At 42.8% G+C, this 24,278-nt stretch overlaps 1 protein-coding gene across 1 annotated transcript; it reads right to left on the bottom strand.

Moving 5' to 3' along the window:
* Window positions 1–11,279: 11,279 nt before the first annotated feature.
* On the bottom strand, window positions 11,280–13,811 carry LYZF2 (lysozyme C, milk isozyme-like). The gene is made up of 4 exons (NM_001313875.1): window positions 13,651–13,811; window positions 12,483–12,644; window positions 11,813–11,891; window positions 11,280–11,461 (listed from the first exon to the last, which is right to left on the bottom strand). The coding sequence occupies exons 1-4, from the start codon at window positions 13,787–13,789 to the stop codon at window positions 11,395–11,397; spliced, it is 447 nt and encodes a 148-aa protein (NP_001300804.1). The 5' UTR covers window positions 13,790–13,811; the 3' UTR covers window positions 11,280–11,394.

Here is a 24,278-nt window from a genome sequence, read left to right as displayed (position 1 = left end):
GACGCTCAACCACTGAGCTACCTAGGTGTCCCTAGGTTCCTAGATTTAGTTTTCATATGTATTGGGATTTTTGCATCTGGATTTATAAATGAAATTGGCCAGTAATTTTCCTTTCTTGTTTTGCTGTCATGGTTTTCTTACCCTCATAAAATGAGTTGGGCTTTTATCCCCTCTTTACATTCTTTGCAATAATTTGTGTAAGTTTAGAATTATTTCTTCATTGAATATTTAACAGATCTTGCCCATGGAGACGTGATTGCAGGGTTTTTGTTGTTTCTATTGCTTTTTGTGGGAAGATACTTATTTTCTGCAATTTATTTAATGGGACATGAATGTTAAATTTACTGTTTCTTCTTGTGTCAGTTTTGGTAAGTTACACTTTTTTTTTAAGGTTGTATTTATTCATGAGAGACACACACACACACACAGAGAGAGAGAGAGAGAGAGAGAGAGAGAGAGAGAGAGAGAGGCAGAGACATAGGCAGAGAGAGAAGTAGGCTCCCTGCAGGGAGCCCAATATGGGACTCCACCCGGGTCTCCAGGATCACGCCCTGGGCGTGAAGGCAGGCACTCAACCGCTGAGCCATCCAGGCATCCCAGTTACACTTTTTCTAAGAATTTGTCCTCTCTCTCTTTCTGTGTCTCTCATGAATAAATAAATAAAATCTTCTTAAAAAAAATTTCCTTTGTCTTTCCTAAGAACCAACTTTGGGTTAAGTTGTTCTTTTCTATTGGAATTTTTTCTATTTTATTGATCTGCTTTTATCTTCTTTATTATTTCTTCCGACTTTGTTTCTGCCTTAAATTTACTGTTTTATATCTAGTAATGCTTTTCGTTAAAATATATTTTGCCTGATATTAATATATATATAGTGACTTCTTTCAATTAGTGTTTGTATGTATTCTTTTTATTTTATTTTTATTTTATTATTTAAAAAATATTTTATTTATTCATTCATGAGAGACACAGAGAGAGAGAGGCAGAGACACAGGCCGAGGGAGAAGCAGGCTCTATGCAGGGAGCCCAATGTGGGTCTCAATCCCGGGTCTCTTGGGACCACTCCCTGGACTGAAGGCAGACGCTCAACCACTGAGCCACCCAGGCATCCCATTTTATTTTTAATTGCAGTATAATTGACATACCATATCCTATTTCAGATGTACATCATAGTGATTTGATTTTTTTTTTATACTATTCTTTTTTTTTTTAATTTTTATTTATTTATGATAGTCACAGAGAGAGAGAGAGAGAGAGAGGCAGAGACACAGGCAGAGGGAGAAGCAGGCTCCATGCAACGGGAGCCTGACGTGGGATTCGATCCCGGGTCTCCAGAATCGTGCCCTGGGCCAAAGGCAGGCGCTAAACCACTGCGCCACCCAGGGATCCCTGATATTTTTTTTTAGATTTTATTTATATGAAAGCGAGAGAGAGAGAGAGACAGCACAAGCAGGAGAGTAACAGAAGGAGAGAGAGAAGCAGACTGCCTGCTGAGCAGGGAGCCCAACACAGGACTTGGTTTCAGGACCCTGGAGTTATAACCTGAGCCAAAGGCAGATACTTAACTGACTGAGTCACCCAGGCACCTGTGATTTGATATTTTTATATATTATGAAATGATCCCCATGGTAAGCCTAGGATCCATATCATCATTTTAGATTAAACTTTTCTGTATTTTCCTTTTCAGTGTTAGTCTTATAAACAGCATATAGTTGGGATTTACTTTTTCAACTAGTCTTTTTTTTTTTTTTTTTTTTTTTAGGATTTTATTTATTCATGAGAGACTCAGAGAGAGAGGTAGAGACATAGCTAGAGGGAGAAGCAGGCTCCCTGCAGGGAAATCATGACCTGAGTCCAAGGCAGATGCTCAACCACTGAGCCACCTAGGTGTCCCGTTTTTAACTAGTCTTAATAATTGTCTTTTTTTTTTTTTTTTTAATAGCTGTCTTTTAGCTGAAACATATAGACAGTTTCACTTTGGGGTGATTTTTTCCTTTATTTTGACTTTATTCTTACAAGAAATTTTGCTGGGTATAGGATTCTAGGCTTGGCAATTGTTTTGTTTCAGGACTGCCTTCTGGCTTCTATTGCTGTTATTCCTTCAGAGGTTATCAGTTTATCTCCACCCATCCCCACTGGGGCTGCATACAAGGTGTAAGATGCCTATCTGTCCTTTGTGAGATCCATTGGGCTCTGTGCGTGTGTGCGCGCGCGCATGTGAGTGCGCGTGTGTGTGTATGTGTATTTATAGGGTGATTGTTTAAATCAGAATCCATATAAAGTGTACATGTTATGATGAGTTGATATGTCCTATAAGCTGCTTTTACTCCATAGGTTACTCCTTTTTTTCTTTCAATTTTGTTGTGAAAGAAAGCATTGTTTCTCTTGTAGAGATTTCAGAGTCTGGATTTAGTTGATTACATTGTTTAACATGTTATTCTGTCATTTGTATTTATTTCCTGCAAATTGGCAGTTGAGTCCAGAGGCTTAATCAGATTTTAGTTCATGATTTTGGGAAATCTGCTTTGGAGATTACGCTGTGTTCTTCCATCAGGAGGCACATAATGTCTGGGTGTCTTTCTTTTTGTGATGGTAGCAGCCATTTGATGCCCAGTGCCTAGATCTGTTGATTCATTGGGAGTCATAAAATTATGATATTCTATCTTCATTTCTTCTTCATTTCTTATCTGGGAAACCTCTATGAAGAGAGAAATTTCTCCTTATCTACTATTTGTTTATCCAGTGGTACAGTTTGCATAGGGAAGGCAGAATAAATGTTTACTTCTTTTTCTCCATTTACTATTTTTAAAAATGAGTTGGTTCATTAGCAGCCTCTAAAAGAAATCAGAATTTTAAAAATTATTATTATAAACTTAAGTATTTAAGCATTTTTGATGTGTTTTAGTCCATTACAATTAAAATGTTTATTAATAATACTAAAATTGCCCTATCTTTGCCCAGAAAGATATTCTTTAAATTGACTTCTGAGTCCTTTTGATGTGACCTCAGTAGTCTTTGATAGTTTCTTTGCTATTTATACGCCAAGATGTTTTATAGGCTTTTTTTTAAAAGATTTTTTAAAATTTTATTCACGAGAGACACAGAGGGAGAGGCAGAGACATAGGCAGAGGCAGAAAGAAGCAGGCGCCATGGAGGGAGCCTGATGTGGGACTCGATCTCGGGTCTCCAGGATCACGCCCTGGGCCGAAGGCGGTGCTAAACCACTGAGCTACTGGGGCTGCACTATAGGCTTATCTTATTAATTTCCAGCTCCAAAACTAGAATCACCCATTTCTACAAGGAGCCCTGGTTCTTTTTTAATAGGACAGGGTGTTTCTCAATCTGAGTGCCAGGGATGCCTGTTGCTACTAGACCGGTCATTGTTTCTAGACAGAATTAAGAAATATTCTTTTTCTCTGTTTTCAAAAAGATACAATGCCTCAGGATTTCATAATGACACTTCTAATTCAAATTCAGGATTAAACAGTTTTAACTTAATCTCTTCTGTTTTACATTTGTACATCTTTTCCCCTCATGTTGACCATCTTGGTTCTCAAGGATATCAAGGATGATAGAGCTAGAATATGACCTAATTGGACATTTGGTTTATTGTACCCTGTAATATAAACATTTCAGAATAACAATATTAACACTATCACCAGAATATGATTAGTGAAAACAGTGAAGACATTTTTGCAGATCTTTTGCCTTTAGGGTAGATCCCACTAGGGATATTCAGTAAAATTTTTAGTATTTTAAGGTCATTTTGGAATAATTCCTTCTTGTGGATAAACACTTAGTGCCTTTATATTTTTAGTGCTTGCTTAAAAATTAGTTATTTTATAATTATATAAAATGTTATAGGATTCTGTGGTCAAAATGATAAAACAGTGTATTTTTAAAAAAGCATATACCTTGCCTATTTCATTTATCTCCTCTTCACCATATAGGTATTTACTCATATAAATTTTATACTTTATTATTCCATTTAAAAAATGTAAGTGTATATATTTGCATTATCTCTTAAAGATTGGACTTAGTGACTACTTGTATTTCCTTCCTTTGAACCCTCACCCCCCCACCTTTCCCTCATTCATGGCTCAGCTTTATGGTTCTCTTTTGATTTGTTGATGATGGATGTGGAGGGAATTTTAAGATGCTGAGACACTGAGTGGACTGTCTTCAGATGCCCAGAGATTACAAGAAATAAGGAAGAACTTTGTCAAGAGACTGTGAATGAAGTGTGAAGGTTGTAATGTCAGGCTTTCTTCCCTGAATGTCATGGTAATAGGACAAGGGTTGAAATGATGTAATAGGAATGGAATTTTATGCAACTGATATGTGTTAAAAATGGGCACTTTGGACCATGTACTATTTTCCATGGTGTCAAGCAGCAATATGATGTCCTAATATTTTGCATGGGAGATGGTCTGTCTCCTATCTGCATTACTCTTAGACTTGAAAAGGCCATGCTAAGGCTGTCAAAAACAAACACAAAATATTAATATCTTCAATAAATATCTATCAAGCTTGGCCTGGACCATTCAGTATTTTTAAAGTAATTTTACATGTGTCTTCTCTAGTCTGTTATAGATCTGTGTTTTTGGTTAAATTCTTTAAGGCTGTCATACCCCCATATACAGGTCTTGGTGGGAGTACCTCATTTTACTTCCAATATTACCTAAAGCCTATATAAATCTTTTTCATGACTTTATTTTCTGTCCTTCACACTTTTACCCTACCATCTGCTTCTCACTTGCTTTATGAGTACTGATTGATAAGTAAATGAACCTAGACCCTAGAACCTTCACTGAGCACCTACTAATGTTCTGGGTGTTGGGCGAGGCTCTTGAGACACTCAGATAGCTAGATTGCTCCTGCCCTTTTTGTGCTCATCTGTAGTGTGAGGGAATTGGTTCCCATCTCTTCTCACACCAGCATTCCAGAGCACTGAGTCTTAAAGCTCCAAGCAATACTTCTTTTTTCCATCACTTCTACTTGATGGCAGCTTCTCTTCCTAACCTGATATCTGCTGCTTGGTGTCAGCGATCCCCTTGAAGGCAAGTGCTAAAATGATCAGCACAAATTCTGTAGTTTAGTGCTCTCTGCTACACCTTTCTCCTCCCTGCCACAACACCATGTTTCACACCAAGCTGTGATTCCTGCAGCTTGCTCCAGCCAGAGGTACTGAGGCAGGCCTATTTCTGAGACGCTCCAGCTCCTCTAATGAATGACTGGCTCATGGACTCCCTACTGACTTTGCCAAATGTGTAGAATTGCATTATGCTTTCGGTTGCCTCCACCCTACCTTCTTTCCTTCCTTCTCTCCTTTACAAGGGTCAGGCATGCTTTTGTAGTTTGATGGCACCCAATTTATTAGCAGTTTGTTACAGCAGCCTTAGGAACCTAATACAGTTGGTGTTACTGGGTAAGTCAATATTTCTGAGTCTTGGTTTCTTCACCTTTTACAAAGGAGGATTATACTAAATTATATACAAAATTCTTTGGGTGATGGGGATCCCTGGGTGGCTCAGTGGTTTAGAGCCTGCCTTTGGCCCGGGGCGTGATCCTGGAGACCTGGGATCGAGTCCCACATCGGGCTCCCTGTATGGAGCCTGCTTCTCCCTCTGCCTGTGTCTCTGCCTCTCTCTCTCTCCCTCTCTCTCTCTGTCTCTTGTGAATAAATAAATAAAATCTCAAACAAAATTCTTTGAGTGAATTAATCTCTTTAAAAAAAAAAGATTCTATTTATTCATGAGAGACACAGAAAGAGAAATAGACATAGGCAGAGGGAGAAGCTGGCTCCCCACAGGGAGCCCAGTGTGGGACTAGATCCCAGGACCTTGGAATCACCACCTGAATCAAAGGGAGATGTTCAACCGCTGAGCTGTCCAGGTGCCCCAAATTAGTTAATTTCTTAAGCTTTAGCTTCCCTTTCTGTGAAGGGAAGATGAATATATAACGATGCCTGGCACATAGAAGTACTAATTAAGTGTAAGCCAGTAAAGCTGGTACTAATAATAGCAGTAGTAATTCTTCTAGTTCTGGCAATCTGTAGTGTATAGCCAGTCCCCCAAAAAATGCTGAGGAAGAGAGCTTAACAGGAGGAGAAATATCCTGTAATTTAGGGGTGAAGACAGAGTAAGGAGTGGAACACACAGAAAGACTTCCTAAATAGCTCAGACCAAGGGTCGGATGCAGGCAGAAGGGCGTTCTTAAAGCAATAGGTTCTCTCCCCTCCCCCAGTAATGCAAGGGCAGAAATTTATTCTCTCATAGTTCTAGAAGCCAGAAGTCTGAAATCAAGATGTTGGCAGGACCGCGCTCCCTCTGAAACCTGTAGGGAAAACTCTTTCCTTGCCTTTTCCTAGCTTCTGGTGTTTTGCAATCAATTTTTGGCATTCTTCAGCTTGCAGCTTCGTAATGCCAATCTCTGTTTTCTTCACACATCGTTTCCCCTGTATTTCTCAGTCTTCACGTGGCTGTCGTCTTAATAAGGACACCAGTCATATTGGATTAGGGGCCTGCCCTACTAATTACATCTGCTATGACCCAAATAAGTTCACATTCCAAGGTACTGGCAGTTAGGACTTTTACATGTCTTTCTTGGGGGTCACAATGTAACCCATAACACCAAGTAATTAGTGTCAGAGCTGGTGTAAGAATCCAAATAGACTCATGAGTAAGATTGTTTCACATGGTGCCCTGTACAAGTCCATATTCTTGTAATGAATTTATCCCAGTTGTGTAGGATATTAACTCTGAAGTTTAATTAATTATTTTTTTAAAAAAGATTTTGTTTATTTATTCATGAGAGACTCCAGCTGAGACAGAGACAGGCTGAGACATAGGCAGAGGGAGAAGCAGGCTCCATGCAGGGAGCCCGATGTGGGACTCGATTTCAGGTTTCCAGGATCACACCCTGGGCTGAAGGCAGCGCTAAACCGCTGAGCCACCTGGGCTGCCCAAGTTCCCCTACTTCTGTCCATACTTGTCAGATAGGGGTTTGTAACCCTGATGTCCACAAACTTTTCTTTCCCTACCTTTGACTGTAGGGTCAATATTACTCAAACAAGGATTTCTAAAAATGTGAACAAACCCAATCTCCTTTTTCTAGAGAAAATGAAGCTTATTGGTGTTGAATAAAATGATACAGTTCAAGATCAAAACATTAATTGTGTGTGGCATGAGTTTTTCCCATCCAGAGAATAACTCTGCTGACTCTGCAGCTGGCTGTTCTCTACCCTGGAATCTCCTCTGCTGTGGGGTGAAATAATTGCTTGCCTTTCTTTCTAGTGCAGCTTCCTTTGGTGTAGCAAAGAAAAAAGAATTAGCTTTTAGGACAGATGTTTTGTTTGATTCTGCAATTCTGAGGCAAACTACTTCAAAGTCCAGTTTGTATCTGGATTTTGGGATGATGAAAAAAGTCTACTATTACCTCTTCTGTTGCTTTCCATTAAATATTTATTAAATGAGCAGAATAGTTCACAGCTGGTTAGAATCAGAGATGTGTATCTGTTCCTGTTCTAGTATTACAGAGATCTCTGAGATGAGTAAAAGATAACAAGACCAGACATGGATAGCCGGTTGATTGGGCACCATTTATTGGAAATGTAATCCTTTCTCCACTGCAATACAGTGCTACTTTGTCTTATCAGTTGGTCAGGTTTGTGAGAGTCACTCTTCTGTTCCACTCACCTATTTGCCTATCTTTGCCCCAATACCAAGCTATCATAATTACTATCGTTTTGTAATAGTTCTTGATACCTGGTAGCATGAGTTTTCTGGTTTTGTTTTTCTTTCTTTCTTTCTTTCTTTCTTTCTTTCTTTCTTTCTTTCTTTCTTTCTTTCTTTTTTTTTTTTAAGATTGTACTTATTTATTTGAGAGAGCATGAGCAGGGGGAGGGGCAGAGAGAGAGGGACACGCAGACTCCCCACTGAGCAGGGAGCCTGACAGAACTGGCCCTGGGGGCTTGATCCCAGGACCCCAAAATCGCAACCTGATGCTTAACCAACTGAGCCACCCAGGTGCCCCTCTGGTTTTGTTTTTCTCTACATTGCCTTTAGTTCTTTAGTTGATGTTTTAGAATTAAAAAGAACAATATTGCTTTTTCAGGGGTGAATAAAAATATCCTGCACCAAAACTTTGTTTAAAGAAGTGACCCCCCCCCAAAAAAAAACCTTTTGTTTCATAAATGCCTAACCAACATTTATAAAAACTATGTATACATTCCCTTCATTGGTTTATGTCGGGAGAGGAAAGAAGCTCTTTCGATTTTGATTAAGGGCCCATTTATACTGGTTGGTTACTGGTAGGATTATTTGGGGATTTTAGATTCTCTTCCTAGGTTTACAGTATAATAAAAGGCAAGGCCCTCTTGTAAATCCCTTTTCAAGGCAATTAACCACAAAGTAAAGGCTCAGTAAACATATTTAAACTAAACGTAAAAATAAAAAAATAAACTAAACGTAATGCAAATCCATCAAGGAAGGTACAGAATCTGCATCCTCACAGTGAAGAGTCCTGCTGGTAATCCAACTGGGGACAGGATTTGTGATGGTCAAGTAAAGAGGATGACGCTGAGAAGACACAGGGCTGAGGAAGAGTAAGAGTCAGTTTTTTTTTTTCTTTTTCTTAAACCACCCCAAAACTCAATGGCTTATAACAGCATTTTTTTTCCTACTCTTGGGTCTGGTGTGGTGTAGGGGGGAAGGAGCTCTACTTTAGGAGCCAGGATTTGGACTGGGTTCAAGTCTATTCCACATGTTTCAGTCTGGGGCCCCGGTTGGGGAGAGCGGGTTGGGGACAGTGAGTACCTGGGGCATGCTCTTGCCTGGCAGTCACAGGAGCACAGGAGGCCGAACAAAACCATGCAATCACATTTTTAGTTTCTATTTGTGTCATATCTGCTAACATTCTGTTGGCAAAGCAAACCGCATGTCCGAGTTCAACATCCATGCGTAGGGGACTCTGTCCTTGTAGTGCTCTGGAAGATCACGTGATGGAGGGAGGGGGTAGGGAATAGAGAATAATAATGTACTCTAGCACAGGAAGGGACAGGGTTCTTGGATGGTTGTGAGAACCCACCTTGCTGCCTCCTGGAATATTGAGGTGCAGAGAAATTCCTTCAGAAAAACGGGGAGAGAATTAGCCCTGCTAAAGAGCTGTGTGATATTGGTGCCAGAATATAGACTGGCCTCTATTTCCTTGTCACTTTACCTGCCTGTCCTTCCACTGCTTTCTTTTCCTACCTGGGAACCTTCAGAAGGGGCTAAGCCAAGGTGATGGCAACCAGACAAGGGAGGAGTCTAGCCAGCTACTGTAGCAGCAGCAGCAGGAAAGATGGTGCCCAGAGAGCTAGCTACCCAGAAGTTTCCAGCAGCAGGAACAGCAAGGCAGTGTCGTGGCCATCAGAGAGTGAGCATCAGAGTCTTTCTATAACACATACAGTGTGCTCAATCAGATCTGGTCTCTGAAAGTACTCCATCAACTGTTCAGAGTTATTGTATCAGGAGGTTAAATGGGAAACTTGTCCGGTTTAGGTTCGGCTGTGGCTTCAAGACACTAGAGAGCACATTTCAAAGTGAAATGTAAGACCAAAAATATTTAAAAAGGAGATTGTGGGGGTACCTGTGTGGCTCAGGTACAGGGCTGCCTTGGGCTCAGGTCATGATCCCGGAGTCCTGGGATCAATCCCCCATAACATGTCAGTCTCCCTGCTGGATGGGGAGTCTGCTTCTCCCTCTGCCCCTGCCCCTGCTCATTCACTGTCTCTTTCTCAAATAAATAAAATCTTTAAAAAAATAAAAAGGAGACTGTGGGGAATATGTTTTGCATCTTTAGTTGATCTTCCACTGGTCAGTCTATAAAAGATGTTGGAGATGCCAAGAAAAGAGCTGGAGAGAGGAGAGGAGACTCCCTTGGACAGAGTTGGTGTGCTCTCATTACCCGAGGGTGACCAGAAAAGTCATGGTACCTGCCTGAGTTTTTATACCAGAGGCAAGAGAAGAACCTACCCCACAGAATAATATTTAAAGGGATAGTGGGGCACAAAATACTATTATATGGAAACATTTACACCATGGGAATGTGATTATGACTTACTTTATTGAATGATTTATTAATTACTGTAGCAGAAACTACTAGTTGTCCACCCAAATCCATTTGCCCATTTTCCCATAATACTAGCACTGTTATCAGGACCTGGGCTGCCCTGCTGGTACCAGGTCTCCCAGGCTCCTTTGCCACCGGGGATGGCTTGTGATTAAATTCTGTCTCTGGAGTGTACATGGAAGTGACATGTGCTTCTTCCAGGCCTGGACCTTAAAACATTGTCTGTGTGTTTCTCCAGACCAACTCCCCTTCCTGCAATTTATTTATTTATGCACTTTTAAAAGATTTTATTTATTTATTAGAGAGAGCAAGCGAGCATGAGCAGAGCAGGGAACAGAAGGAGAGGGAGAAGCAGACTCTCCAGTGAGCAGCGGGAGCCCAACTTGGGGCCGGATCCCAGGAACCCAAGATCATGACCTTAGCTGAAGGCAGATGCCTAACCGACTGAGTCACCCACATGTTCCCCCAACCCCCTTTTCTGCAAAATCTAGCTTGGAGGACAACACCCTAGGGCAGTGCTTCTCTGTGTGTTTTTTAAAGCATAAGAATCACCTGGAGAGCTCATTAAAACAGATTAAAACAAGGATTCAGTAGGTCTGCCAGTGGGCCCAATAATTTGCATTTCTAACAAGCTTCCCATTGATGCTGGTGCTGCTGATCTGTGGACCACACTTTGAGTAGCACTGCTTTTAGAGGATGGTGGAGATGCAAAATGGAAAGAATCTGAGTTTCTGAATGTCTGCGTGGGACAGAGGAGCCTGTCCACCCATCTCGGACTGCTTTGCGAGAACACTATATTTTGGGGACTGTGTTATGGCAGCTGAGTCATTACCCTAGCTGACTATCCTCCTGATATTCTGCTGGTCCTTCTCTACATCTAAACCAAATCTCTCTCATAATTTTTTTCCTGTTTCATCTTGAACTCTCCTTCCTGGTGATGGAGAATAATATTAGCCATCTTTACTAAATGAATTTCATAAGAGCTCGCATCTAGGATTCTGTATCAAACTCCAGCAGGGCCCAGGAAAGGATTGTCCTTAACCATCTTTCCCGAGGAGATAGAAGGAACTCCAGTGATGGGCTTGGAGAGAAGAGGACCTCCAAGTGTCTACATCTGGTAGCAAGCCTCTGTTGTAACCCAGCCCTTAAGCATCATACTGGAGACAGCTGAACTTGAGTAACTTTTATTTTGGAGGCAGGGGAAATTCAGAGCTTCCCAGAACCTTGAGGAATGAGCCTGCCTTCTGGGCCACGTTCTCCAGGAGCCGTATCCGATGACCATCTCACAGGTTACAGCTGGCCAGGTATTTGGACAAATCTTTGCCTTTGCAGTGTTTAACCCAGGCCACCCTAAGAATAGAGAAATAGGGCATAGATCAGAGGCAGGGCCAGGAGTCTAGAGGGGCTTAGCTGAGGTAGGGTCTTCAGGCTGGAGTCAGTTTATGCTGTGGGAGAGTCTCAGACGGGGAGGGTTTGCCGGCGTGAGAAGGCTTGAGTCGGTGTTGCAGGGAGGCCTCGGGTGAGCATGGCACAGTATTGCTCTGCCTCACTTCCGTCAGGAGAACGGTCTCAGCTCCCTACAAAGCCCAGGGAGAGGCCTACAGCAGAGATGCTGCGATTCTATGAGCGTCCCTCATACTGTCTGGGTCTGGGCCCATGCCTGTCAGAGTGGCTGCTCTCTGCCCCTCACGTTCTGCTTACCAGGCAGACATCCCATTAGGATCTTTCACAACCCTCTTGGCACAGGCGATATCATCATCGATGTTGTCATCCAGGAACTCTGAAAGGAAAAGTGGTTGAATGGAGAGGGGAAAAAAAATCCTCTTTTTCTGTTTCATTAATCAATACTTTTTTGATGGGGGAAGTTCCAGAGGAAATTGAGCCTGGGTCAGAGACCCTCTATCTCTGGAGCCCTTTTGTGGATTTGCCTTCCATTTGCCTGGGTTTTCTTGCCTTGCTTTGAATCTGCCTCTGAGCGTCGTTCCCTCCGGAGGGCAGCCAGGACCTGATGGACCAGGGAGAGCCTTTGTGTTCAGGAAACTGCTTAGTGTGTCCAGAGTTCTGTGTGGGGGTATGTGGACTGGTGATGCAGCCATGCGTGTGCCAGGAACGGGATAAAACGGCTTGAGGGATGGGAACCCATGAAGGTGAGGCTTAGTCAGAGGTCAGTGTATCTTCCTTCTTCCTTTTAGGCAGGAGGAATTCTGTGGAATCCTCTTTTAGTGTGAGGACTCTCTGGGGCCCCTTTATTCCCTGTCCTGGGCTTCTCCAGCACAGGCGAGGGGCAGGTGTTAGGGAGTAGGGTGTTCAATCTTGCACCTGTTTTACCTGCCCCACTTCACCCAGCCCTTGGAGGGGATCGAGTCCTTACTGCTGCACATTATGTTGCAGGCATTTGCCGAGGAGTGAGAGTTGCTTTTGCACCACCACTTGCTGTTCAGCTGGAAGATTCCATAGTCACTACTGCCATTGGAATTTCTCCCATTAAAGGCCTGGGTGTTGAAGTTACTCTCATACTCAGCCATGCAGACCCCTGTGTCGAGGGAGCAAAAGTGTGAGTAGAAAAGGGGGATTGTTTCATGATGAGCACACCTCATGCTATACTAGAATGGCCAGAAAGTCCCTTGAGACTGAAATGAAAAGACTATAAAATCCTCAGTGTTAGATTTATGTTTATCATCCATTGTATATTCCTAGTCCCAAGGAATAATTAGCCCATGGGAAGAATGTAATAACAATTTGTTTAATAAATGCATTTGTAATGCCCAATAATCAAGCAAGCACTATCTCCCAGTCTATCTTTCCAGCCTCATCTCCCAGCCAAATAGCCGACTCTTGCCTTGGATACTCACATTGCCTTTTATCCCAAAGTATATGGAAGAGAAGAGATGGAGAAGTAATGGAGGAGGATCCTAGAAAGGAAGCCCCAAAAGCTGTCCTTGGGGAGTGATAGGAAAGAGTATGTTTGACATGAAGAAAAATGAAGATATTTAAGGGAAATTGGAATAGCTTCATGTGTTCTTACTGATGAGATGAGTGACCTTGTCTCTGCCTCACCTTCTGTTCTCACAGTCCTTATCCTACTCCCTTGTGACTTGGATAGAACAGACTTTGGACAAACACAGCAGTTGTAGGGTTTTTTTTGATGGACAGAAGGGCAGGGAAGACAGTGGGAATCAGTGCCAACCATGCTGCAGGGACCAGTATCCAAAAGGATGCAGGTGAAAGCAAAGGTCATGGGAGCAAAACGAAGAGGTTAGGTGAGTCTCTGGGTATTTTTGAGGAAGTATTCTAGGCCACTGGGAGGGAAGGTGATTTTGGGGAACAGCAGAAGAAATTTTACTTGGATAAGATAATCCCTGGTGGAAGAGAGAAAGGAGATCCTGATAGGAATATAAGCAGTGGAGGCAGAGACAAGAAGAGCTGTCAGGGAGTGGAAGAGAGCCCTGATAAATGTGTAAATCAGGAAGTGAAAAGGGAGAAATTGGCTGGGGAAGAAGGTCTTTTCTGGGCAGAGACAGAAAGAAGTTCATACTCACAGTTTGCCAGGCTGTAGCCATGGAAGCCATCCATTCCCATGCTCTTCAGCTTGCGGGCCAGCTCACACTTGGAGAAGATTTTGGCCTCATCTGCTACAAAGAAGTAGCTGAGGATGGTGATGACCAGAATAGACCTCATTTCTGTAGCTGGTGAAACACAAGTCTGCTATGTCCAGGATGTTGTTGTCTCTTATAACCCTCTGGGCACAAAGATATCTCTGATTGGGTAATAGTGCTGGCATCTATGCCAGGAAGGACACGGCTGCCCAAAGATAGTTCCCCCAAACTGGTCCAGCCAGTATAAACTTCAGGGAAGGGGATGTAACCAAGAATAATACCAGGAATAAAGTCTCATTTTGGTGGGGGTGGGTCCTGGATTTGGGCAAATGTGTGGAGGAGGGAAATGGGGAGAGAAGGGAATTGGTAAGAGAAAGAAGTATCATTTTCAACCCTTGTGCTTTTGTTGGAATATCTCCAGAGGGGATTGTCCCTGTGTGTTTTGCTGAACTTTGGCTCATAATCTGTGCTTGGCAGAAGGTATTTTCCTACTCAGTCTAGTAGGAGACCCATGATGAGCATCACTGAGTTTGGAGAAATTGAGGATCTTCTTGCATCTGCAATCAGTAAACCATTGATTGAATAGGAGACCACTAGAGTATAAGTTCATAATATCTCTGTGTCTGCAAGAAGTCATCATATTAAAAACCGCAACTATATTGAATTCTAATATCTGTGTGATCAATGATCATCAAACATCCTATATTAGGGTTCTCCAGAGAAACAGAACTAATAGAGGATGTGTGTGTGTGTGTGTGTGTGTGTGTGTGTGTGTGTATAGTTAGTTAGACAAAGTTGATAATTATTAGAGCACAAGGTCTTATTTTTAATTTGGTGGATAGACATTATGGAAGAAGAGTTATCACTAGACCAATACTTTCTTTTTTATTTTTTTTAAATATTTTATTTATTTATTCATGAGAGACACAGAGAAAGAGGCAGAGACATAGGCAGAGGGAAAAGCAGGCCTCCCATGGGGAGCCCAATGCAGAACTCGATCCCAAGACCCGGGGATCAAAACATGAGCTGAAGGCAGATGCTCAACCACTGAGCCACCCAGGCATCCCTAGATCAATACTTTCTAAGAAGACACACAAGAGTAATAATAGTGGTAGTGCTGGAAGGCGGCTTCTGTAGGTCTTCTTGAAGTAACTGGCAAGACTTTGCTGTTAAAGGGCACTGTATGATGTTGACTTGGAAACATACAGGAATGGATACTAGGCATAACTTATTTATAATATTCACTCAGGGTAGCTAATTGGTCTGGCTATCCATCTGCTTATGCTTTCATTGATTAGATTAATTCCATGTCTATGTCCAGAGACATTCAGGAGCTTAAGGAGGTTGATCTTTACTCTAAAGGCACCTATGAAAATATGCATTTGGGTTAGGTTTTTTTTCTCCAGGCAAGTGGAAGGAAAGACAATAAGGAAAGATTATGAAAGATATTGGCAAAGGTGGTGTAGATTTTGGACCATGGAGTCTTATCTGGATGAGGAAGGAAGGGGAGAGAGAAGGAGATTATTATATAGAGGAACAGTAGAAGTCTATCAGTGGACTGGATGTTTCAATGGAATCCAAACAGGAGTAGTGGGAATGAGTGAACAAGTGACCGGAAAGAATAAGAGGTTGGTGAGAAAAGTGCATACCTGAGTTTATGGTATTGGTGGTGAAGCAGTACTGAGTGATGGTGGCAAGATTCAGGATGGGACCAGGAGGATGCGTGACTGAAGTGGATCAAAGGAGATGCTTCTTGGGTTGGAGAGGCTAGGTGTTGGACAGGACATTCATATGGATGTTTGAATCACAGAGTAGGAGGATTTTGAGATGGAGGGAAATTCTGTGAAAGGTCAGTGTTCTCAAGGAATGGGGGAGAACAACCAAAGGGAGGTGATAGGTGTAGGGCCAGAATACATAAACCTCAAAGAAATAGGAGACTTTAAAGCAGATGGGGTTGGTGATGATCTCAAAGTGTCAGGAGTGAGATTGATTACTTCTAGATTCAGCTATACCCAGGTTGGGGAGAATAAATAGTCTCTAATTGAGGAGGTGATTATTACAGACGTAGTGAGGATTCTGAATTTGTGTGTATTCTTTCTTTCTTTCTTTTTTAAGATTTTATTTATTTATTCATGAGAGACACACAGAGAGAGGCAGAGACAGGGGCAGAGGGAGAAGCAGGCTCCCTCCAGGGAGCTTGATGCGGGATTTGATTCCAGAACCCTGGGAACACACTGTGAGCTGAAGGCAGATGCTCAACCACTGAGCCACCCTGGCATCCTTGTGTGTGTTATTTTTATTTGGTTTTCATTTATGTAGGTTTTCATGTCTTCATTACACATGTATGCACCTACAAACAATATATGCATTGTTTTGTGTGGTTTTAAATTTCAAACAAATGGCGTAATACTGTGCGTATTTTTCTGGACTTTGCATTAAAAAAATTTTTTTAAATTTAAATTCAGTTAGTCAACATAAAGTACATTCTTAGTTTCAGATGTAGTGTGCAATGATTCATCAGTTGCATCTAACACCCAGTGCTCTTCACATCACATGCCCTCCTTAATGCTCACTACCAAATTACCCCACCCCCCACCCACCTTTCCTCCAGCAATTTTCAGTTTGTTTCCTAGAGTTGAGTCTCTCATGGTTTTTCTCCCTTTCTGATGGCACCTTGCATTTTTCATTCAACTTGTTTTCGAGGTTTATTCATGCTGTTACTTGCTGTCATATTAACTACTCTACAATATTTCATTGTATTGCCACTATTTTGTAGTCATTCTACTGATGAATATTTAGACTGTTTCCAATTTTTGTTATTCAGAAAATGCTGAACATAATTGTATGTACCTTCTTCTTTACCCATAATATTCTGCAGTTTCACTTTGGTGTGTCCAAGTGCAGATTTGTATTTTATTTTGTTTCGTATTTTAAATATATTCTTTAAAAAAAACTTATTTATTTTTTATTTTAAAAACTTTTTATTTATTCAGAGAGAGAGAGAGAGAGAGAGAGGCAGAGTCACAGGCAGAGGGAGAAGAAGGCTCCATGCAGGAAGCCTGAAGTGGGACTAGAACCCAGGCCTTTCAGGATCACACCCCGGGCTGCAGGCGGCGCTAAACCGCTGCACCACCGGGGCTGCCCCATATTTTAAATATATTCTAATGAGAATTTATATCTCTTTTTAAGTCTGGGAAATTTTCAGTATCTGTTCAAGTTACTCTTCTTTCTGTTTCTCCTTTCTGTTTTTCCTGGAACCCTGTATCAGCAAATGTTGGAGCTTCTCCGTTTAAACTCTAGACCTTTGTACTATATTTGGTATTTTATCTCTTTGCCTCTCTGTACTATACTCTGGGTGAAGTATTTAACATTATCTTGTAATTCGCTAATTCTGTCTTCACCTCTCTTAAGTCTAGAGTTTATTCCACCTATTGAGTCTTGAAATATTTCAATGAAATATATATTTTTCATTTCTAATTTTCAAATTTGTTCTTGTGCATATCTATCTGTGCTTGTTTTTTTTTTAAACCATCCAAGACCTAATGGCCACGTTATTTTTTTTTTAAGATTTTATTTATGAGAGACACAGAGAGGAAGAGAGAGGCAGAGACACAGGCAGAGGAAGAAGCAGGCTCCTGATGTGGGAGGAGGGAGCCTGATGTGGGACTCAACCCCGGGTCTCCAGGATCACACCCTGGGCTGAAGGCAGGTGCTCAACTGCTGAGCCACCCAGGGATCCCTCTGTGCTTGTTTTTAAAAAATATTTTATTTATTTGCGAAAGAGAGAGAGAGAATATGAGCAAAAGTGGCAGGCGCTAGGGGAGGAGCAGAGGGATAAACAGACTTCCCACTGAGCAGGGAGCCCGATGTGAGGCTCCATCTGAGGACCCCGAGATCATGACCTGAATAAAAGGCAGTTACTTGACTGATTGAACCACCCAGGTGCCCCTATCTGTACTTATTATTATTATTTTTTATTTATGATAGTCACACACAGAGAGAGAGAGAGGCAGAGACATAGGCAGAGGGAGAAGCAGGCTCCATGCACCGGGAGCCCGACGTGGGATTTGATCCCAGGTCTCCAGGATTGCGCCCTGGACCAAAGGCAGGCCCTAAACCGCTGCGCCATCCAGGGATCCCCTCTGTACTTGTTTTAATTCTGTCTAGATGTTTCATGATTTTCTCTCTAGTACTATATGTAAATTATTCATATACTATCTTCTTAAGGATCCAAATACTTTAAGGCATTTCCAGACTTTTATTTTTTAATTTTTCATTTTTTTTTCATTTCCAGACTTTTAATGTATTATTTAAAACTTGAAGTATAGCTGACACACACTGTTACATTAGTTTCAGATGTACAACTAGTGATTCCACAAGTTCATACATTAAGCCATGCTCACCACAAATATAGCTACCATCTGTCACCATGCAACACTGTTAGAATACCTGCATTCACTCATATGTGGAATTTACAAAACAAAGCAGATGGATATAGGGGGAACAAAAAGAGAGGCAGACTAGAAAAAGGACTCTTTTTTTTTTTTTTTTTTTAAGATTTTATTTATTTCAGAGAGAGAGAGAGAGAGCACGCGAGCAAGCACAAGCAGGAGGTGGGGCAGAAGGAGAGGGAGTAGCAGGCTCCCCTGGAGCAGGGAGCCCAGGGGGCCCAGGGAGCTGCAGGTAGGCCTTGATCCTGAACCCTGGGATCATGATCTGAGCTGAAGGCAGACACTTACCTGACTGAGCCACTCAGGTGTCTCCAGAAAACAGACTAAACTGTAGAAAATAAACGGAGGGTTGCTGGAGGGGAGATGAGTGGGGGGTGGGTGGGTGTTGGGTTCAATGGATGATGGGGATTAAGGAGAGCCCTTGTGATGAGCACCAGTTGTTGTATGTAAGTGACAAATCACTAAATTCTAGTCCTGAAATCAATATTACATTGTATGTTAACTAACTGGAATTTAAATAAAAACTTGGAGAAAACACAAGAACAAAAGCAACAACAAAAACCCCACACCCTTGACTATATTCCCTATGCTGTGATTTTTATCCCCATGACATATTCATTCCGAACTGGAAACCTGTGTCTTCCCCTCCCCTTCATCCACTTTGCCCATCAACCTACTCCTCTCCGGTCACCATCGGTTTGTTTTCTGTATTTATGGGTCTGTTTCTACTCTTTTTGTTCCCTTATTTGTTTTGTTTTTTTAGATTCCACATATAAGTGAAATCATATGGTGTTTGTCTTTCTCTCAGACTCTTAATGTTTTAGTATTCTCTAGCGTAAATTTATCTCCCAATTGTTGATTTTTTGGCTATCTTTTGTAGAGTTAGGTGTTTTCCAAGTGTTTTATAATGTTGGACCTCTGACTCATCTTGAGTGGGAGACCACACGTATGCACTCTCCATGGCTGGTCATGAAGCTCTGTGCTCTCTTGCCTCCTTAGATGTGCTCTGGATAAGCTTTGGCCTCAGACAGTAGCAGGCAGCAGGTTTTTCTCATTTCTCTTTAATGAAAAGACATCCTGTTCCCAGCTCCTCCTTTCTAGAATGACTTTGGCTCTAGTTCCTGCTGTAGGTGGAGAACTTGGAGCCTCCTTTAACCTGCAGGAGCTGAACTCAGAGCTGCCTCTTCTTCCTTAAACCTGGAATCTGGCAGGACTTTAGCTTCAGCCCTACTCACAGCTTTTATTATTAGTTTCCTTACATTTGTGGCCCATGGGGATATTTATTTTGTTTTTGAGCTATTATATGCCTTTCACATTTTTCTTTTCTTTCTTTTTTTTTTTTTTTTTAAGATTTTATTTATTCATGAGAGACAGAGAGAGAGAGAGAGAGAGAGAGAGGCAGAGACACAGGCAGGCAGAGGGAGAAGCAGGTTCCATGCAGGGAGCCCGATGTGGGACTCGATCCCGGGTCTCCAGGATCACGCCCTGGGCTGAAGGCAGGCTCCAAACCACTGAGCCACCCAGGGATCCCCCTTTCACATTTTTTCAATTACTGCTGTGTGCTTGCTGTAGGTAGGGTATCTCAAAGCATGGACTTACCATGCCATATTGAACTGAAGTCCCATTAATAACTGAAACATTTTTTAAAAAGATTTTATTTGAGAGAGAGAGAGAGAAAGTATGAGCAGAGGGAGGAGCAGAGGGGGAGGGAGAGGGAGAAAAATCTCCAGCAGACTCCCCACTGAGCACAGAGGCACCCCCACCCCATCCTTCCCGCTGGATCCCACAACCCTGAGATCATGGCCTGAGCTAAAACCAAGAGGTGGACGCTCAACCAACTGAGCCACCCAGGTGCCCCTAGCTGAAACATTTTAAAAAACCCAATCTGCTTCCTTTTCATTAGGAACGTAACCATGTGTTTCCCAGGGGAGGAATCTGGGAGAAGTTTCTGGAACTCTTCCTTTTTCCTTTGCTTCTCCTACTTATTTCCTTTTTTTAAATTTTATTTTATTTTTATTTTTTTTTACAGATTTTATTTATTCATTTGAGAGAGAGAGAGAGAGAGAGAGTGCCCAAGAGAGCACGACCTTGGGGGAGGGACAAGCAGACTCCCTGCTGACCCGGGATCCTGACTCATGATCTCGACCTGAGCCCAAGGCAGATGCTTAATGCCAGAGCCACCCAGGTGCCCCTTTCTTTCCTTTCTTACCTCTCCTGCCTGCAGCTTTTACTTTCCCTTCCATGATCTCTCTCCTTCCCCTGTCCTGTCATTTCCCTGTTCCCTGTCCCCCTGCCTCTCCCTCCCCTCCCTTCTCTATTTTTCTTCTCAGACTCTCTCCCCTGGGGTCTCTCCTCTGTTTATGTCCGGTTGTCTTGTGACCCGGCGTCCTCCCAGTGTCGTCTCAGTCCTTTAACGCCAGGGGACGAGAAGGAGCAGCTGTGGCTCCTGTTTGTATGTGACCTGGTTCCACTGGGGGAAGGGCTGGCCCCTGCCATGGAGGAGGGACTGGAGGGGTGGTGGCCTCCTGACTTACTGAGAGGAAGGGAGGGTGAGGGAGGTCCCTAATGTGTGTTCAGACGTGCCATGGGCCAATCAGGCACAGAGACAGAGAATATGTATTTTGTTTAATTTCCACAAGGCTCCTGTGAAGTATGTATGTATGTCTTGTGATTCTTCCTTTCATGTCACACAGCAGGAATCTGAGACTCCAGGGGGTTAAGTAATTCCCTTGGGCTAGGCCCTGGGCGGCAGGACGCAGATGCGCTGGCTGGGCCTGGGCTCTCCCCACCACGCGACTGTGGGCATTGGACTACCGATTAAAACATGCACTTTTTATTTATTATTATTATTATTATTATTATTATTATTATTATTTTAAGTGGTGACACTTTATTTTTTAATTTTTAAATTTTAAAAAATATTTTATTTATTTATTCCTAAGAGTCAGAGAGAGAGGTTAGAGACACAGGCAGAGGGAGAAGCAGGTTCCCTGCAGGGAGCCCAATGCAGGTCCCCAGGATCACGCCCTGGGCCAAAGGTAGATGCTCAATGGCTGAGCCACCCGGGTGCCCCATACAATGGTGACACTTTAGATAAGGACTTCTGGCTTCAGGAGTAGGCATGGGACTGCTTATGGTGGGCTGTCATGTGGTGGTGGTGGTGAGGGGGGTGAGGAGAGGGGCTTGGAACTTTCTCAAAACCCTGGAAATAGTATCATAAAGGCAGCCACCTGCTTTGTGCAGTCCTTGGGACCCGCACCTCCCTGCGTGAGCACGACAATTGTCCCTGACCTGTCTGTAGACTGTTCCCAGTGCTTCTCACACAGACAGTAGGCAAACCCCGCTGGGCACGCTGTGAGGTAAGCCTGGGGGGAGGGGGGAAGACGCTGCTGGGGTCTGCGTTTGGGGGCCCTGATGTGCATCCTGTTCATTCGGTCCTGGCCTTCCCTCCAAGACACTATTACAACACAGGATTTCACTTTTGACTTTAATGCAAAGAGTAACCATCACAGAGACATTGCTAATACTCGTATACAGCCGAGGTTCTGTCCACTTCCTGAGCAACTTTCCAGACAGGGGAAATTTCTTTTTAAAGATTTATTTATTTATTCGAGCAAGAGAGTGGGCAGGGGGAGGGGCAGAGAGAGAGGGAGAGAGAATCCCAAGCAGCAGACTTCCCACTGAGCTTGGAGTCCTCACAAGGGATGGGTGGGGAGTGGAGAGTGGGGTGTGTTTCGATCTCACCACCCTGAGATCATGATTTGAGTTGCAACCAAGAGTTGGATGCTAAACTGGCTGAGCCCCTGAGGGGCTTCCAGACAGGGAAATTTTCTATTTGTTTTTTCTTGCTCTGTATTCCCACCCCACCTAGACAGGGTCAGCTATCCCAGGTTTTCTACAATTATTATTTTTTTAAAGATTTTATTTATTTATTCATGAGAGACACAGAGAAAGAGAGAGAGAGAGAGAGAGAGAGAGAGAGAGGCAGAGACACAAGCAGAGGGAGAAGCAGGCTCCATGCAGGGAGCCCGACATGGGACTCAATCCCAGGTCTCCAGGATCACGCCCTGGGCTGAAGGTGGCACAAAACCGCTGAGCTACCTGGGCTGCCCTATCCCAGGTTTCCTACTTTCCTCCAGATCCTCTCTCGGGCCCTTTCTGTATTTCTGCCTATCTGTCTGATTCCCATCATTCAGGGTTAAATCTTTACATCCATGAGGCACTGTATACACCCCCCCCCCCCCATTTTGGTCAGTTTTCCTATTATCCTTGTAACTCCTAGTAGCCATGCCCTCTCCCTACACTGAGAAGCAACTGTAGCATTTGTTATGTGTTGATCCCTGGGCCCCATTTCTAGAGGTTCTGATTTTGTAGGTCTGGTGAAGAGCCTAGAAATCATTTGTAAACAGCTACTCTAGATCATTCTGGTATAGCTAATCTATATACCATATCTTGAGAAACATGTAGATAGATTTCAAATAAAAAAATTAGAAATGTTTTTGTGTCTTTTTAAAAAAGAATTTTATTTATTTATTTTTAAAGATTTTGGTTTATTTATTCATGAGAGATACAGAGAGAGAGAGAGAGAGAGAGAGAGAGAGAGAGGCAGAGACATAGGCAGAGGAAGAAGCAGGCTCTCTATGGGGAGCCTGATGAGAGATTCAATCCCAGGACCCTGGGATCACGATCTGAGCCAAAGGCAGACCCTCAACCACTGAGCCATCCAGATGCCCCTCCTTGTGTCATTTTTAAAAGACTTTAGGGGTGCCTGAGTGGCTCAGTTCGTTGGGCATCTGACTCTTCGTTTCAGCTCAAGTCATGGTCTCATGGTTGTGAGATCAAGATCCTGGTAGGGCTCCAATACTCAACAGGATGTCTGCTTGGGATTCTCTCCCTCCACCTCTGCCCATCGTCCTTCTCCTCTCTCTCTCAAATGAATAAATAAAATCTAAAAGAAAAAGGCAGGGGGTTTTAAAGATTTCCTGTTAGAGGCAAAATTTCAGAATTCTCTCTTTGGATTTAATTTATTTCCTTATTTTCTCATTTACTCTCCTCCCTTTTCCCTACTTCTTACTTGTCTGACATCAGGAGGACTAATGGGAACTCTCAGGGCAGTGGCCCACTTGGTCTCCTGGGCTACCAGCATGAATGACTGACCCTTTTTCTCTCAAGTAGGGGCCCTGTCTGATAAAGGGGAAGTGGCTCTCATGCCACCACTACCTAAATAACTACTCTACAGATTTTTATGCCCAAGTCTATCTTATTGTTTCTGAGATTTCATTTGAAGCATGTCATAAGATCTTATTTAATTCTGGTCCTTATTGCCATCTCCTTACCCCTCTTTTCTCTATCTGCCAACCTTAATCTTGTCATTTTAGATTAATAATCTGCGAATGGGGATGCCTGGGTGGCTCAGCAGTTAAGCATCTGCCTTCAGCCCAGGGTGTGATCCTGGAGTCCCGGGATCTAGTCCCATGTTGGGCTCCCTGCATGGAGCCTGCTTCTCCCTCTGCCTGTGTCTCTGCCTCTCTCTCTGTGTGTGTCTCTCATGAATGAATAAATAAAATCTTCAATAAAAATCTGCAAATGTTCCCCACTTGAGTTGTGCTCTGCTCCATCTGGCATTCTTTTCCATTTCCATTTCCATTCATTCATTCATTCATTCATTCATTTGTTCCTTTTTTCAACTATTATTTGTGGAGTGTCTATAATATTTAGACTCTGTAGCAGGCATAAGATTTTGTTTTTTTTTTTTTAAAGATTTTATTACTTATTTATTTATTTATTCATGAGAGACACACAGAGAGAGAGAGGCAGAGACAGATGGAGGGAGAAGCAGGCTCTATGCAGGGAGCCCGATGTGGGACTCGATCCAGGGTCTCCAGGATCACGCCCTGAGCAGAAGGCAGGCGCCCAACCCCTGAGCCACCCAGGGATCCCCTGGGCATAAGATTTTGATCGCTTCCCCATTCCAAATGGAAAAATTAAGTTACCTCATTTTGTCAGACATCTGTTTTCAATCCCACAGTATTTATCTTTTCATCACAGTAGTCTCTAGTCCTCTAGACTTTGAGGAAGGGGCTAAGCTGGAATCCAGGAAGAAGTCAATAGCTGCCCTAC

This window comes from Canis lupus, chromosome 27 (assembly GCF_011100685.1).
Source record: "Canis lupus familiaris isolate Mischka breed German Shepherd chromosome 27, alternate assembly UU_Cfam_GSD_1.0, whole genome shotgun sequence".
NCBI lineage: Eukaryota > Metazoa > Chordata > Mammalia > Carnivora > Canidae > Canis > Canis lupus.
The sequence above is the reverse complement of the archived record's forward strand: the minus strand, read 5'-3'. Positions and strand labels throughout refer to the sequence as shown.

Bases quoted from the DNA above. Each gene is read 5' to 3' on its own strand.
- LYZF2 (NM_001313875.1), bottom strand. From the start codon at position 13,789: ATGAGGTCTATTCTGGTCATCACCATCCTCAGCTACTTCTTTGTAGCA. The intron at 12,645-13,650 runs GTGAGTATGAAC...CCCTCGACACAG, and splicing joins TGGCTACAGCCTGGCAAACT to GGGTCTGCATGGCTGAGTAT. The intron at 11,462-11,812 runs GTAAGCAGAACG...CTCTATTCTTAG, and splicing joins CCTAATGGGATGTCTGCCTG to GGTGGCCTGGGTTAAACACT.